The sequence below is a fragment of the Castor canadensis genome, chromosome 8 (genome assembly GCF_047511655.1).
Source record: "Castor canadensis chromosome 8, mCasCan1.hap1v2, whole genome shotgun sequence".
In the NCBI taxonomy this organism is placed as follows: domain Eukaryota; kingdom Metazoa; phylum Chordata; class Mammalia; order Rodentia; family Castoridae; genus Castor; species Castor canadensis.
Window position 1 is genome coordinate 120,098,232 of NC_133393.1, and position 17,133 is coordinate 120,115,364.

General features: G+C 35.4%; 1 protein-coding gene across 1 annotated transcript in view; it reads left to right on the top strand.

The window, feature by feature from the left end:
* Positions 1 to 17,133, top strand: part of Acss3 (acyl-CoA synthetase short chain family member 3) — a 153,096-nt gene that overhangs the window by 16,047 nt on the left and 119,916 nt on the right. Inside the window, exon 2 of the mRNA XM_020173069.2 lies at positions 14,495 to 14,639. Within this exon, the coding sequence (XP_020028658.2) occupies positions 14,495 to 14,639 (145 nt within the window). The remainder of the gene's footprint in view (positions 1 to 14,494; positions 14,640 to 17,133) is intronic.

The window sequence follows — 17,133 nt, forward strand, 5'->3', positions numbered from 1 at the left end:
ACTTCAGCAGAACTCTGCAATGTGTCATTCTGCATGAGTTAAAACTTTATATCACAAGAAGTGGAGAGCTAAGATAAAGATGTGATATGAAAATTAGAAAACTGTGCAGTTCTAAAGTTTTCAAGTTTGTATAATGTTCATTTCCGTATTTATTTCTCCTCTTTTCTTCCCATTTCTCGTTACCATGATCATGCTAACACCATGTAAACAAGTTGGGTTCCTCCTCGCCTTCATGGTGCTGTCTCTGCTGCCTCTTCTCCTTTCTTCCTCTCCCCTTTCCTTCTTCATTCATCATTATTTCATCATTGTTATCATCAAGATTAAACGCTGAGAGGCATGTTCTGCCTCCTCCAACAAATACCCGTTGGTAGTAGAGAGCTCACCCTTCTTCTGTCCCCTCCTTGTTCTCTGGATAATTGTAGGATTTCTTTCAGGATACTGTTTGGAGCCCCTGGAGCCATCCTGGATTGTAGGTCTGGTTTTCTAGAAACCTGCATTGATTTACAGTTTGGTTCATTATGAACTTGTCACATGTTATTTTTGAGTTCACTGACTGCAGTTCCCAGTTTCTAAGAGTATTCTAAGTGTTACCATGACTAGTGAAGTTTGCTTTCCCTTTAAAAATGTACTTACTTGATGTTTTTAGCATTATATTCAATTTTTAATAAGCTTTTATTTTGAAATCTAATTGTATTTTGATTCTATCTTTACTACTTTTGACTTTTAATGTTAAGTTAATTATGTAAGCATTCTTTCTTTTTTCCCCATTGAATTAAGTCCTATTTCCTTTCCCTTCAGTTTTCTGATTTCTCTGCCTTTTCCTGTAGAATACAAATAAAACAAGATAAAATGGCATCTTCGCTTGCTTTTAATTTACTGTCAGGCCAGATTCACAACCTGAGAATCTTTAAGATCATCCATTCATGCCTTTTCTCTTCATTGACAGTGGATTCAGTTCAGATAACAGGTATTGATTTCCTGAAGGGTTTTCTTTCTATTCTTTTTCTTGTGGACTGCATTTCTCACCATTGGCAATTCACTCAGTTTTAGTCCTAGATGATCTGGCAGAAGTACGGCAGGTTGGGCTCTTCTTTCATGTCTGGAGATGGGGCAAGCTGTGGTCAGAACTGGTATGATGGATTCTGAGTATACATATTCATGTAGAACAGTTCAGCAAGGATAAAGAATTTCTCTTCCTGCATTAGGTTTCTGCGCTAAAATAATTGTCTGTCCTTCAAAGAGATGTGCTTTCCAAATACTTCCACAAAAACAATATCCCTAGTGGTTAAATTAACATAAGGTTATTACACTGCTCCAAGTAAACAATTACCCAATTTGGAGGGTTTCCTGGAACAGTCATTTGACACTCCCAAAGCCAAGTATCCGCAATTTAGATGGGATGTCACTGTGAATAAAACGACATGATCTCCTCTTAAAGAAAAGCCTTCTCTGTTTGTGTGCAGTAGGAGTCTTTTGGGCTAGTCACCATTTTTTGTGATCATCAGACCCTTCCTTCATGAGACTCTTTCTTATTTGTGTTAATGTGTCAGAAGAGTACTACTCACCTCCCATTCACTCACACTTGCAGGCTTGTACTTAAGAACAATTGTTGAGCATCTGCTATGTGTTATTAAAGGGTAATCCTGTGACCATCCAAAGAGGAAATTCTAGTAGAAAACAAGTAAGCACACCCTGAAGTTAGAAATATACCCACAACATTTCCCTTGGAGTCAAAAAGCCCTGTTAGTGTCATAATTCTGAGAAATTATTTGTGCTTTTTTGAGCTTCATTTCTCATCTGTAAAATGGTGGCAACATTGTTTTCCTCAAGGGATGTGGTACAGATTAAGTGGTGTTTTATATATATATACACACACACACACACACACATATATATGCATATATATATATGTATATGTATATATTCAAAACCTGGCACATTACTGATGACTAAGAAATGTTAGTTCCTCCTCTACTTTAAAATGATCTCTTTTGTGTTTTGTTCTAGGTCTTCCTCAAAGGGAATATAAACTTGACATCCACAGATCATAAAAACCTCTGGCCTCTTTGACAGCACCCTTCCTTCTAATACCTTTTGATTTGTTTCTGAATGGCCTACCCTCTTCCACATTTCTCTTTCTTAGCATGATTTTCTATACCAGTCAATAGGTCCTAACTGATCCCATTTTCTAGTTTATCTCTGAAGTCTTAAATTCACACTGTTCTCCAAGGGTTTTCTCTGAAATCCATTTCTAAGTAGGCATTTTCCCTGATGCAAACTCTTTCTTGGCCTTCTGTTTCTTAACAGGGAACCCAGGCTTTTAAGATAGGGTTTATCTTTCCCCTTTTGCCTCAGTGCATGCTATGCTCCAATTTCAAACACAGGTCTCTTCTTTCAGCAGCACTAATGCACTTGCACTTCCAAAGCAGCACCTGGACTTTGCCCTACTTGTATTCTTGTCTCGCTTGCCTACTCCATTAAAAAACCCCTTCCATTAATTTTCAGTCCCTCTCTCCTTAGCTATCTTACTTTCACTCTTCTCTTTTAACAAAATACACCAGCTAGAGAGAAGGCAGATCACCACACTTCTTTGGTAACTTCTCAGACATAAATCTTTACTGCAGTTTCTCCCTTCCCTTACACTCTTACGTGCACTGCAAGGTAGGATCTTACTCATCCCTCTTCCCAAAGTATTCTCCCAAAGATCATCAACACCCATCTGGTGTTCAGTTCCTCACAACTGTGATCTATATGGTAGCCAGTAGCCACATATGGCTGTTTGCATTTTTAATTAAAATGAAATAAAATTTAAACTTCAGTTCCTCATTAGCTAAATGGGACTACTGAACACTCAGAATGTGGCTAGTTTGATTTAGGAGCTTCATTTTAAATTTTATTTCAATTAATGTATATGTAGACAGTCACATATAGCTGGTGGTTACCCTACTGAGGAGGAGAGACAGAACATTTCTATTACACAGAGCTGCTCTAAAGAAAGAGTTAAGAAAGCTTCCCCCCACCTTTTAAAATATTTATTTAAAATTTTTTTGACAGTACTGAGGTTTGAATTCAGGTCCTTATGCTTGCTAGGCAAATGCTCTCCACTGGAACCACACCCAGAGCCCCTTCTTGCTTTGTTATTTTTTCCAATAGGGTCTTGTGCTTTTTTCCCTAGAGTTTTTGCTCAGAGGCAGCCTTGGATCTAGGTAGAAGGGTACCTATTCCCTCCAACTTCACTCCAGAGTAGATGGGATGACTGACACAAGCTAACATACCTGACTTGTTGTTGAGATGGAGTCTTGCTAACTTTTTACCCAGGCCAGCCTAGAATGGCTATCCTCCTGATCTCCACCACCAGAGTAGTTGGAAATACAGGCATGAGCCACTTCCTGCCCAGGAAAGATTTTCTTTAAAGGGCCATACAGTGATCCTTTAAAGGGGCAAATTTGGCCTATCAAGTTTCATCACACCCACTCATTTCTGCTGTTGTAGAACAAAAGCAGCCATGGAGAATATACCAAACTCGAGCAGTGTGGTGTCCCAATAACATCTTATTGACACAAATGGGGAGATTTAACATGTGGGTTTGCTGGCCCTGTTGTAAAACCTCAGTCTCTTTCAGGTGTTCTTTCTACTCTCTCCCTAATTTCCTTTAAATTTTCCTTTCTCAGTCTTTAATAATTCTAAAATAGCCACTCCTTTTCTTCTTTGTATCAATATATTATTTCATTACTGAAAAAAATTAAAAACTCCCTAAAGAGTCACCTTCGACTTACAACCTGCTTTTGGCTGTATTGTCTAAGTCAGTTACCTCATCTGTAAATGTGTGAAATACCAGTAATGGCTTGACAGAGCCATTGAAAAGACCCAATGAAATGTGCATACAATTATGGTCATAAAAGGCATACAGAGTATGTTAGTCAGTTTTCTGTTGCTGTGACAAAATATCTGAGTGAAATACATTTATAAGGAGGAAAGATTTAATTTGGCTCATGGTTTCAGCTGTTTCAGCTCATGGTCACTTGATGGTAGTATTTCTAGACCTGTGATGAGGCAGAACAGTGTGGTGAGGGGAGCTTGTAATGGAGCAAAGATGTTCAACTCATGATGATCAGGAATGAGGGTAGGAGAGGGAAGGGATCAGGTACAAAATGTACCCTTCTAAGACACACCTTCAATGACCTATTTCTTCCAACTAAGTCCCACCTTCTAAAGTACCATTACTTCCCAATAAGCCCAATAAGCTGTGAATGAATCCATAACTGGATTAATACATTCATGAAGTCAGAGCCCTAATGATGCAATCACCTCCGAAAGGTCCCACCTCTGAACACTGCTTTGGGGACCAAGACTTCAACATTGAGCTTTGAGGGGAAGTCAAAGATCCAAACCATAACCTAGAGTACTCTCAAATTAACAAAAAATAGTGGTTGGGACCCAGAGATTGACTGCTTTTACCTCACAACTAATGGTTAATTTGTGTTAAATGCTCAGAGAATTGTCTTTGTAACAGAGTACATGTAATGTTTTAATTTTTATTTTTTCTAGTTGATATTAATAAGAGAAAAAAGGAAGGCCTAGGTGTGTTAGATTAGCTATAATTTGCAAATGACATGTCTGAGATTTGAGTTCTGATTTTTAACCTCAAATCCCTGGCCTTCACACTACAGCAAATTCCTTTTCATATATACAAGCTCTTCACCACATTCCATAAATTAAAATAAATCGCCTTTGAGTTATGTACTTTGGTCGTGTTTAGTTTATACCACTGTCAAGAAGGTCACTATCTTTAACTTACAGTTAGTGAAAACAGTTTTCCTGGGGGGAGAAATGACCCAAACATTGTATGCACATATGAATAAAAGAGATAAAAGAAACCAGTTTTCCTTTGAAAGTGAAGAACAAGTCCACAGTTACATTTTTTTTCAAAAGAAAAATCATAATTGGTAGTTAATATTAGACTTTATTATCTGCTAATGTCTGCTTTCATGATTAAGTTCTATAGGTGAAGGTTATCTATATTAAGGTTATATATTCATCATTATTTAAGTATATGGGTAATTAAGTGTAAAACGTAACCTTCATCTTTGAATAATTTCAGTCTGTTGGCCTTGGGTTTATTTACTTTTGACAAGGAGCCTGGGGTGTTTTATTTGTTCATTTGTTTTTACCTGTGATGAAATAAAACCCATATGGGAAGTCATTAAGGCCAGAAATTATAATGCTATTCTAGGAAACAAGTTTGTATCAGAAGGAGAATTATCTAGTTGTCTAACATTAAAGATCTTAGAAGTAGAGAAGTCAGTAATGGAGAAGAGAGGACTGCAGCCTTATTACTACCGAATAAGGAGGTGTTAGAGGAAACTTTCAACTGGGATTTCATGCAAAGTGAAATATGACAGTTTTTGAAAGAGTTTAATACCATAGGTACACTATTAAATTCTGTTAAGTTTTGTTTTTAGAGTAAGAGTGAATAGTGAAATTGAGAGATACTCTTTAGACATTATCAATTCAACTTCTATAGCTGGAGTGTCAAATTTATAAATTAAATACTATTAATTGTCCCCTTTGAAAAAAGTATTTTTAGTGCCATAGTTTTATTGCCTTTTTAAGTGTTTAAATAATAAATATATACTTAAATAACAAAACTGTAGTTCTCAGCACAGGGAAGATTGGAAATTAGTGATGCTGGAAGCAGAGAATCACATGACTGCTACTACTGCATCTTCTCTGGCATCCAGAGATCAAGAACATGGAGGTTATCAGATTCCTATCTCTCAAACACAATTCAGACATCCATCCATATTTACTGACTTAGCCCAGTGGGTAGAACAAATACATATCCCAGTCCAACTTACTTGATGAACAAAGCCAATGACAAATGGAGGATGAGCTAAAGTCAATATTAAGAAAGAAGTAAGATTTGGGTAGTATAAGGTGAGGAACAGAAGAAATCAATTTCAAGTGGGATTCCCTCCAAAGGGCTGAGTCCAAGCCTTTATGTTGGATGTAAGCTAGCAGGGGTCAATGAGGAAAATGCAAGGGAAACTAGAAAGTTATGTATCATACGAAGCCCAAAAGAAATTTCAAGAGCTTTCTTCTTTATAGACCCTGGTGACTGTATGTCTCTGATTCCTTTTCAAGGACATACAACATTTCCTGTAATGCCATATGTTTATAATAGTGAGATTCCTCATTCCCTGCAATGTACAAATCCTTTTTTTGTGGTACTGGGAATTGAGCAATGTACCAATCTTAAATGATAAATTTTTAAGATTTGTTTAACTTTGTCAAAATTGATGGATCTTCTGTATCAAGGAGGACAGAGAAATAAACTACTTCAAAACCTTCCATGTTTAGAATAGCCCAGGTATCTCTCAGTTATCCTACAAGTTTATTTTGGATTATTCTAGAGCTTTGCTGCATGTCATCCATCCTCTCTAAGAGTATAGGCTGACAGTGCAGTTGCCATTTGGAATGTCATAGATCCTCGAGGCAGGGAAAAGGAAATGTACAAGCCCTCACTGGTTCTTGGAGACAACCTGTATTCTGTTATATCTTTGGCCACATCATGGGCCACACATGCCTCATTTCACATAGATATGACAGTTCAGTCTTCCAGGTGACTGGAAGGGAGGCAACCCACATTATGGTGGCCAGTAGCAATGATGACTATAGATAGTAGATCTCTGTTTGTAGGATTGACTGGTAACAAAAATAAGTAATGAAATTTTTATGGTGCAAGTTTTATTTTCTTAAAACAGTTTAAATGTTGTTATATGTAGATTATAATTTTTATTTGAAGAAATTTCCAAAATTATGATATTTTTCACTTAATTAAAATATTTTTCTTTGTTGGTAGTTATACTGAATATACAGGTGATAATTCAGTCAAACCAATGTGAAGCAAGCTATAGTATTCAAATTTATATTTTTATCTAAAAATATTAGTATCACCCATTCAATTCAGAAATGCACACTCATAAAATCAAATAACAGATTTTAATATATGCACAAAAACAAATGAGAATGTTAGTTTCTCTTTATTTTCACCAACACTGTGTATTACATCTTTATATCAATCCAATAAGAGAAGTACCATCTCATAAATTATTTTAGCATTGATTTTCCAGATTGCTAGTTAGATTGCAACATCATCTTGACACATCTGAGTCAAGATGCAGGGAACTAAATGGGTTACATTTCAGACACTGAGTAAGAATCCTTCCTCACTAAGCAGCAAATGCAGATTTTCATGACTAGAGATCTATTTCTTACCATCATTTGAGAGAGGAGAAAATATTTCAGGTGGCAATGATATATAGGGATTCTAGACTTCCTAGAATTTACATAGATACCTGTTCCTACTCTATAGACCTGAAATCTTCTATAGGATTTTCCATTCAGGAACTTCCCCATCTCAGAAAATTGTACTCTAGACCAGTAAGAGTTTGTGTAATGTGTTTGTGTGTGTATGTATGTGTAGTGCAAGAGAGGTAAGTATGGCTTAATTGTCTATCCAAAAGCCCATAGTCTGTTCCTTATTCCTACCTGTCTCTGATTTTGGAGTTATTTCAGAATTTTATTGACAGGCAGCTTTTTTATGAACTCTTGTATTATACCCGCTTAGGACTTAAAGTTTCTCATGAATGTGAAGTTTTCTACATTATTATTGTGTAATTTGTACAGCATTTTGCTAAGAAATGAATTAACAATATATAAAGTACAATGGAAATCTTTTTTTCTAGTGGTAATCAGGGCCTCTACTGCATGTGCTATGCCCCCCAGTCCAAATGTGTCAAGCATAACAGGACTGGAAGTCTTGGAAATCATTTTTGCAATCAGTATACTTGAAACTATTTTGTCTCTCATGTATGCTGGACTTAATGATTATTGTGCTCATGTTAATTTTATGTGTCCTTGAATTTGTTACTGTTACAATTCTCATGTTCATGTTCACTTGTATATCCTAAGAGTTGCCACTGTTCCAATTATTATGTTCATGTTTACTTTACATATTTTGAAATTTGCCATCAGCAGTTGTTTCACTGTTGATTGTAATTTATTAACTTACTTTATATATATATATATGGTCTGTGAAGTTTTCAGGAGGAATAGTAGACAAATAATATGAAGATTTTCTTTCTTTTTTTGTAACTAGATCGCTTTTCTTTTTCCTTTTTTTATTAGCATATATTAGTTGTATGGGGAGCATATTGTGACACATATGTGCTTACAAAAAAAAAAGTACCTTAATTAGATTCACTCCCTCCATCATTCTCCCTCATCCCCACCCTTTACATCTATTTAGAACAATTTTATCAGGTTTCTTTGTTCTGTTTTCATATATGTATTACGCAAATTCATCTACCATATTTGCCCTCCTTCACCCTCTCTTTTATTTTCGCCCCTCCCACTAGACTCCACCCCCAGACAGGATCTGTTTTATCATCCTGCCCTTCATTTTTTAAAGTGTATATTGAATGTTCAGGGAGTTTTGCCTTGGAATTTCACTGTATATATCGTATTTTAATCAGATTAACACCCTCTATTACCAATTGAGTTTAAAAGAGAGGCAATTCCTAGGACAGAAAATATTCCAGTAGTTGTATTAGAAACTACATAGCCCTGAAAAAGACTGGCATATACTAGCTACTAACACTTATGGGAAGAAAGGAGTATATGAGGGAATGACGACAGTGAGTATTAGTCAAAAATCATGCTTGGAAAATTGACTATTAATAAATGAAGATAATTGCATTTCCACCTGTATATGTATGTATGCAAACATATGCAATATACATAATATAATGCATATGTGACATATAATAGATACTACACACAGGTTGCATGTACTGCCATATGAGTGAATTGTTGGGTCACTTAAGAGATTAATATAATAGAAGAAAACAGAAAAGAGAAGCATAGGTTATTTTAGGGGAAAACTACAGAGGAAATGATGAGCTTATTTGACTGTATACAAATTTATAGTATTTTTATTTCAGTAAGCATCTTTAATAAACATTAGTGAATAAACTGAGGCAATCATCTGAAATACTGTCAAACAATAAGTTAAATATTCTACATGGAGAGTTTTCAAAAGCCGGCAAGACACTGTACTTAATGCTAGTAACCAAGAAAAAAATTAAAACTGTTTTTCATTTTTCAAATTGAAGAAAATTGAGAATAATCTGCATTTAGAACTGTGATAAAATGTGCACTCTAGCAATGCTGATGGTGATGTAAATTGATTCAAGATTTCTAGAAACAAATATAAAATTATTTGATTTTAATGTATGTATGTGAGTATTGTATTATAGGACTAAAGCGTGAAAATGTAATTTACAAAACAACATGACTGATATTTCTCTACAAGAAACACAATCCTAGAATCACTTAAAGTAATGATAATGTTGTAAAAGGCAATTTGCAGCAGCACAGGATTAACTTTATTATCAAGTAGCCACTGAATGGAATATTATGCCATCATTAAACATGACATTTGAAATATTGTCAGGCCTTTGGGAAAAACTCACAGTACAATCCTAAATATAAAGGCAAAATATCAAATTATCAAAATAATGAGTAGTATTTATACATAAAAAGAATAATGAGTAATATTTATACATAAAAAGAATTCAGTGAAATAATCTAAAGTATATTTTCTTGGCTTTTTAAAATAGTGAGCTTTAGTTATTTTTATAAACTGAGTAGACAAACCATTTGTAACCAGTCCACAGATTTAGATTTAGACTGTGGAGAGAAAAAGAGAGCACATAGAAGGCATTTGATTGACCTTTACTGAAATGATTTGACTTAAAATGAAATAAGAATCTTGTCATAGTAGAATAATCCAATCTTTGAACTGAAAGGCTCCTTGCAGTTCACTTGATCCGGTCATTCAGAGTATGACCATCTCTATGCTTAGCCAATTTGTACTGGAGTATTCCTCAGCTGTAAGCACCTCGGGGTCTTGCCAGTTTGTTAGCTCCTACAATGGTTCTGCTGAGTATTACTTGCAGGCCTTTCCCTGATTGTACTTCCTTCCCTCTGCTTCATGTGGTAACCTTATATACTTATTTTAAAAAATTTCTTTAAGGCTTTTCTTAAAGGAGAAAACTTTGAGTTGTTAATGATTTCAATATTAAGCTATCCAATAGTTGTGAACAAGTTTTTGGAAAAAAACTAAGTTCTTTGAGTTTTATCTAGAAAAGTAGAATTGTATAGGGTTTGGTTCTATTCAACCTGCCTTGAACAGTTTACTGTCATTGATTTCCTTGCTAATAGTACCTATCTCATAGGGAAGTTTTATTTTTAATTAAATGGATTTATATGCATGTAGTTTTGGCCTAGAGTAAGGGTTCAATAAAAATTAGAGACTTTTGGTTTCAGGACAAGATGGAGAAAATGTACTTGTCCTTATTCATCCTCTGAGTACACTGAAAATCCTAGGACATTATACATGAAGCACAGATTAGAAAACTGAAAGGAAGAAAATGGGGACATGAGGCATGGCATGCCAACGAGTTCCCAGGGTTTCCTTTTTCACATTACATACCCCAGAATGGTTTCTGGAGAAGCTGACAGCCTAGAAACACTAATGGGTACAGACTAAAAAGAGCCCTTACAAAACCTTCTCTCTCTTATAAAACAGTCAATAAGCGGAAAGCCTAGGTCAGAAAACTTTTAAATAATAACCAACCTAGTCCAGCAAAATCCCACAGAAAGCACTGTGCCCGCCGCAACCACATCCTCACCAGTAAAACCCCGGTAGACAGACTACACTTCTAGTCTCTTCTTGTCAGGCTATACCAGGTGTCACATCAGCATCTTCTCTGGTGGTTTCAGGCAAGTTTATGGAGGTATTGGAACGTTCCCTATGACTAAGATAGAGGTCACATGGGGAGCAGTAATAAGGTAACCCTCCCCTCCTCATCTATCTGTAATAAGACACGTGTCAGTCCAAGGGTAGTCAAGGAGATCTAGATGTGAGCTGGTACATAGACCTGCACATGGTAGAAATGAAGTGTCTCCCTGTGCACCGGCACAATGCCAGAGGAGGATTGGCAAAATAGAAAATTTCTGTTAGATCTTTAAATAAGCTCCAGAGTCTTATAATATAATACCCATGGTGTCCAGAATTCAACCCAAATTCAGTTGCTACACCAATACCAGGGAAATCTCAACTTGAATGAGAAATACAACCAATAGATACCAAAACTGAAATGACACAGACACTGGAATTATTACAAGTATTTTAAAGCAGCCATCCAAAAATAGTTCAATAAATAATTATGTACACACTGAAAACAAATTTTAAAGTCTCACTAAAGACACTGAAATTCTCAGCTATTCAAATATAAAGATATACAGAATAACAAAGTGGAAAATTTGGAACTTAACAGTACAATAAACAAAAAGAAAAACTTGGTCAATGGGCTCAACAGCAAAATGGAGTTGATACAGAAATGAATCAGTGAACTTGAGGATAGAAAAATGACATTATTTATACAGAGATGAATGAACATGGTGATGTAAACTAGAACACCAGTCTAGATATCTAAAGAGTCAGATTTCAGGTATGACTCTCAATTCCTACATAAATGCCATCTGTGATATTCCTTTTAAGTATCTATTCTCTTGACTTGAAAATGGTATAAAGTTTCCCTAATTACTCTACCTGGATCCTAAATGCAATTGTTCTCAACAGGTTATTCATGTTTTCATTCATTCATTCTTCATATACCTACTGAGTGCCTAATATATGGCAGGTGCGATAGTAGATTGTGGGTCTATATGACACTGTCTCTTCTGTTCTGTAGATTACAGGGTAATGAAGGAAACATACAAGTAAGTGGACCAATTTTTAATACAATGAGATAAGTATGTTGGCAGACTTATGAGTGCAGAGTCCTTGGAATTTCTTGGGAGAGGTGGTGCTAAAGCTGAAGCACAGACACAGAAGTGACCACTAACTGAATTTAAGAACCCATCAGTTTTTAAATCAATATAGCTGGATTGTGTGAAGTTGGGTGATGGGAAATGAAGCTGAGTAGATGAATGGATTTTGCTTGTCATCTAAAGATACAGAGGTTTTATCTTGAACTTTATGGAAAGATATTAAGTGATTTTAAACATTACTGGACATGATAATATTTACATTGAGAAAAGACATCACAGTAGCATACGGAGATGTTTTGAAAGAATGGGGTCAGGTCTGAGGCAGGGAGATGAATTAGGAAGTGTCATTGTCAATGAGGTGATTAATGAGAAAAGCAAACAATTACAGAGACAAGAAAGGCAGAAGTGGCATCACATGTATCTGACTTGTTACAAAGGGTGAGCGCTCAAATCTGGTTTCTGGGTTTCTATTTTAGGTCACTGCATGCAATGTGGTTCCTTCAAATATATAAAATAGGAGCAGCAGGAAGTTTGCAGTTAAGGTGGGGATGAGGGTTGGAGGTAGTGTGAACTGATAACAGTTTGGGACATGTAGCCATAGGAGGTTCATCCAGGGAGAAAGCATAGCAAAAGCCAAGGGATGTGTATGAAATGGGTAGGATCAGCCCATTAAAGATGAGGCAAAGGAAGATGATTCCTCAGATTTTGAGAAGGAGCAAGCAGCAGTAGGAGAACAATAAGGTAAATGATAGAAATAAATCTGTGAAACTAAGGTGCTCTCATTTTTGTAACATGTCATCAGCCTCATTAAATATTGAACACAAACAGTAGCAAAGAATTCATCATAAGATAAAAGAAAATAATAGTATCTGAAAGAAGTGCTCCAGGCAACTTCCAGACACAAATGTCCGGAACTGGGAAGGATCAGGACCCACTGAGAAAGGGGCAAAGATGAATTAAAGAGAAAGAAAAAGAAAGAGAAGTACTCTCTCAAGGAAATAGTCCACATGTCTGTAATATGTTCTTTTCAGAAATAAGAAAATAAGTTTTATTTTTTATGTATTTTTGTAGGAAATTTTGTTCAACATTTTATTTTATTTCTGACACAGCATGACCTTTTTTCTTGGTGTATTAGCTAATTATGGCTACAATTATTCTGCTCACCAAGTAAGGACACAATCTGTACCATTATTTTTATGTACTTGTGTGTTATCGTGAAGTCATCTACTGTAGGATGGGCATAGCTGGGAGCACTACTCCAAGACAGATCTGGTTGGATTGGTCCATTCCTTCTTGCATGTCTATTCCAATCTGTTGTTTTGGAGGCAAGAGTGATACCAGGAATACTGTTCTGGAGAAGGCAGAGGTGCAGGAGAGCAAGCCCAATCAGGCAAGTGCTCTACTGCTTGCCTCACATCAGCTGACCTTGTATTAGCCAAAGCAAGTCCCTGGGTGAACCCAGCATTAAAAGACCTGTTCTCCACTCATGGAGCAAGGACCTAGGAGAAGGTACAGAATATTTTTGATGGAAATAGGGTGAGGAGAAGCAGTACTTTTTTTTAAAATTGAATCTATCACACTTGAAAATTGAGAATCATTGTATTAACTACATATTGCGCTATGCTGTAGTAATAGTCAGCCTTACTGGAGAATATAGGGTCATTTGACTTGATTAAAGGATCCCTCTTCTTGCTGCTGATGATATCTCTTATTTCTTGCTGCCACTGTACTTATAGCTGCTTTTAGTTTTCATTTAACACAGGGCTCTTTGTGAAGACCTGAGTGTGATAACTTAGAATTTAACAGGACTTTTCTTGCTTCAGTATTTTCCCCCATTACTTTGCATTATTATAATGTTTGGCAGTCCAACATTGGGAGAAAAATTGATCATTACTGGCACAAAATACTTGCATATTTTATTGAGTTTCTCTCCTCTTAGAAAGTGAAGCAAATGCAAAGTCTTATCTTGTGGAAAACTGTGCTATATTTCCTTTAAAAAGTATCTCTATGATGTCTGTGTTTTCAAAGGAAGGCGTCGAGCATGTAGGAAATGGACTGTAAAAGAATTGAAAAAGTATCATTTCATGCTTTATTCTAGTTATGGAGCACTTCACACATACAGAAAGCAGCTTATCTATTCTATACATGACTAAATGGAAAACATCACATATAATTGAAACAAAAATATATATAGTTCTTTCAATGAAGAATTGAATTTTCCAGTAAGTTTGTGTATTTTCAGCAGATACCAAGACTCCATTCATACATCTACCATTTCCCCTTTCATAATTTCTCTCTGCACTATGCTTACATATAATTCAATTTGTACTATATACTCTAATTTCATCCTAAGGAATATAATCCACAAAGTTTTCAGTGTGAAGTGCAAGGTGTATGTTTTTTTCTGATGTACATCAAAATAAATGCATATTTATTAAAATAAAAATGTGCATTCCATATCATCTTAAATATATACTGTATAGCCATCAGTATCAGGCACAGCATGTTGTGTTTTGAAAAACTTAGTAACTGAGTTAAATAATAATATATTTTGAAGAGAATCATTCACTTTTACTTTCTGATTATTTTTTAGGTTTGTGGAAGGAATGCTTAACATTTGCTACAATGCTATTGATCGTCATATTGAAAATGGCAAAGGGGATAAGATTGCTATCATCTATGACAGTCCTGTTACAAATACTAAAGAAACTATTAGCTATAAAGATGTCTTGGAGCAGGTAATATCATAAACTTTCTATGTATGTATTGGAAATTATACAGAAATTATTTAAATAGCACATGCTCTCATTACATCGTGTTTTAAAAGGGAATTAACATGTTACCATGTTTTTCTTTTGATGCATCTTGGGTATGAATACAGGGGTATGAACTTATTTAGGCTGTTTTTAACCCTTTAATTTACATTTAACAGTACTGAAAGATACTCACTTTATAGGGAGGGGTTAGCAAATCTCAAGAATATGTTTAAATTCTCCATCTTTTGCTCTCCACCCTCTTTGCCATCAAAATAGTTAAGGTGATTCCTCCTTCTTCTTGTAGGAAGCAGTTTCCTAATTACCTTTCCTGCTACAGGCTCTGTTCATGTTAGATCATCACCTAACATGATTCCAGAGGTTTCTTCCCAGAAAGCAACATAGCTGAGTCACTTAAAAGATTTTCCCTTAACAAATCACCATTAAAAGAGTAATTTAAAGTAAAATCCAGATTCTTGTGGATGTATAATATACTTCAAATCTGACACTGCATCCCTTCCTGGCCATTTATATAACTTTTCATCTTCCATTTCCTGTCATTCATTCCTTTAGTCAGTCCTGGCCCTTTGCAACTCTTGCAAGATGCTCCATCCTTTGTCTTATTTGCTCTTTTTATTTTTCATCCATGTAGCTCTTAGGTGGATCATGGTGTTGATAGATAAGTTTTAAGATTTTTCTCTTTTAACATTAAAGTTTCAGAAGTAATTATAAAAGTGTTTGAGTATTGTAGATAGTGAAAACTTATTCTAACTGTGGGGGCATTTCCTTGTATGAGATTTAAAGTGAGGTAAGAGTGAACAACAAGGTTCCTCAATCATCTGTCTCAGTATTGACATTTTGGACCACAACATTCTTTGTTGTAGGACTACCTGTACATTGTAGGATGTTTACCAGCATCCCTGGCCTCTTCCTAGCAAATGCTAGTAGCATCCTTCCATGATTGGTGGACTAAGTATGTCTCCACCTATTGCTAATATCCCCTGGGTGGCAAAATTGTCACTGGTTATGAATTATTCTCAGAATAGGGTTTAGAAACATTTGCCTTGAAGTGAGGGCTTTTTGGATTGAGTTTTCTACTTTTGTCTGTTGAACCTTATTTTATGGCTTGCATTTTGCATTTTCAAAAGCTTGATCATCTCTCCCAAACTCTGTACAGTATTTTCTTTTGACCTAGCATGTTCCTGTTTAGTCTTTCAAGAAATGTTAAAAAGACATCTCAGACAAAATGATTACCTCCAAATCCCAAGTTGTAAACAAGAAAGAAAAGTTAGCTAGCTTAATCAAACTGGGTTTCAGAGTGGTTGCAGCCACAATTTCCAACTTCAGCTGATTTAGATATAAAAAGAAGTTATGAAAAAGAAGACTGAAGAATTTAGAGTAAGAATTGGGTCCCTTTCTCCCTCTAGGACTTGAAGAATGGGAGTTTTAACCTAATAAGAATGGAGTTCAAATGCTAACAGCCCAAGGCAAGATGAAACAAAACAAAATAGTGTTACAAATATACTGTTTGATCCATTTTATTAGTTTATAAATAGGAACTGTATATTTACAGCATCATGTATGTGGAGACAGAGTTTACATTGGCCCCAAGTACAGAAGGAACTCCATCCTCATATGTGTTTGTTTTTCATATGAGACTGAATTTTAATATGAAATAATATAAATTTTCTGAAAATTCATAGTCTATGTTTTATTGTAGGTTTGTATTTTCAACTTTTAGAAAAGTTTTAGTTTCTGATTAAAAACTTGCTCCTATGATTTTGGTCATATTGCCACAGTCTCATTTTATGAATATGAAAGCCCAAGGTAATTGTAAATTTTCATTGGAATTCAGACTATGAAGTTTATGTATTATAAACTCAATATGTTCAATTAACACATTGAGTTTTCAGATATATCTAAACATGAGACTCAAAGGAAAAGCTTTGAAGAAACATAAAATTAAAAAATTGTGACTATTCTCATTTTCTGTTATTTTTTTTCAAATTAATTTAACATAAGTGTATTTGATAATTACACACATATGTTTTGCTTAGAAGCTTTTCTGCTAACTCATCTTGTTTTCAAATACTGAGTTCAGACTCTTGGACTCTGACATTTGTACTAGTTCTCTGGTTTCAGTTTAGTGCCACATCAAAGTACTTAAAAGGACTTTTTCTCTCACCTGCTCACAGCCTCTGATTCCCCAGGCTTTTCTTCTCTAAAGTACTAAAGTAAGAACTGCTAGGAAAGAGAGGGAGCATTGTGTGCTACTTTGATTACCTGTACCTGGTTCCCTGTGGCCTTCATTTATTAAGTAGGGAAGACAGAAGAAGAAAGATTTAATGGGTAATATCATTGAGAACAAACAAAAAAACCTCCCAGCCTTTCGACTATAATATATTTAATCTCTTCTACTGGGAGTTTCTAGCTAGGTAAAACTTGATTAAGTTAGTTAGTGTTTCTTATTTAATTAGTG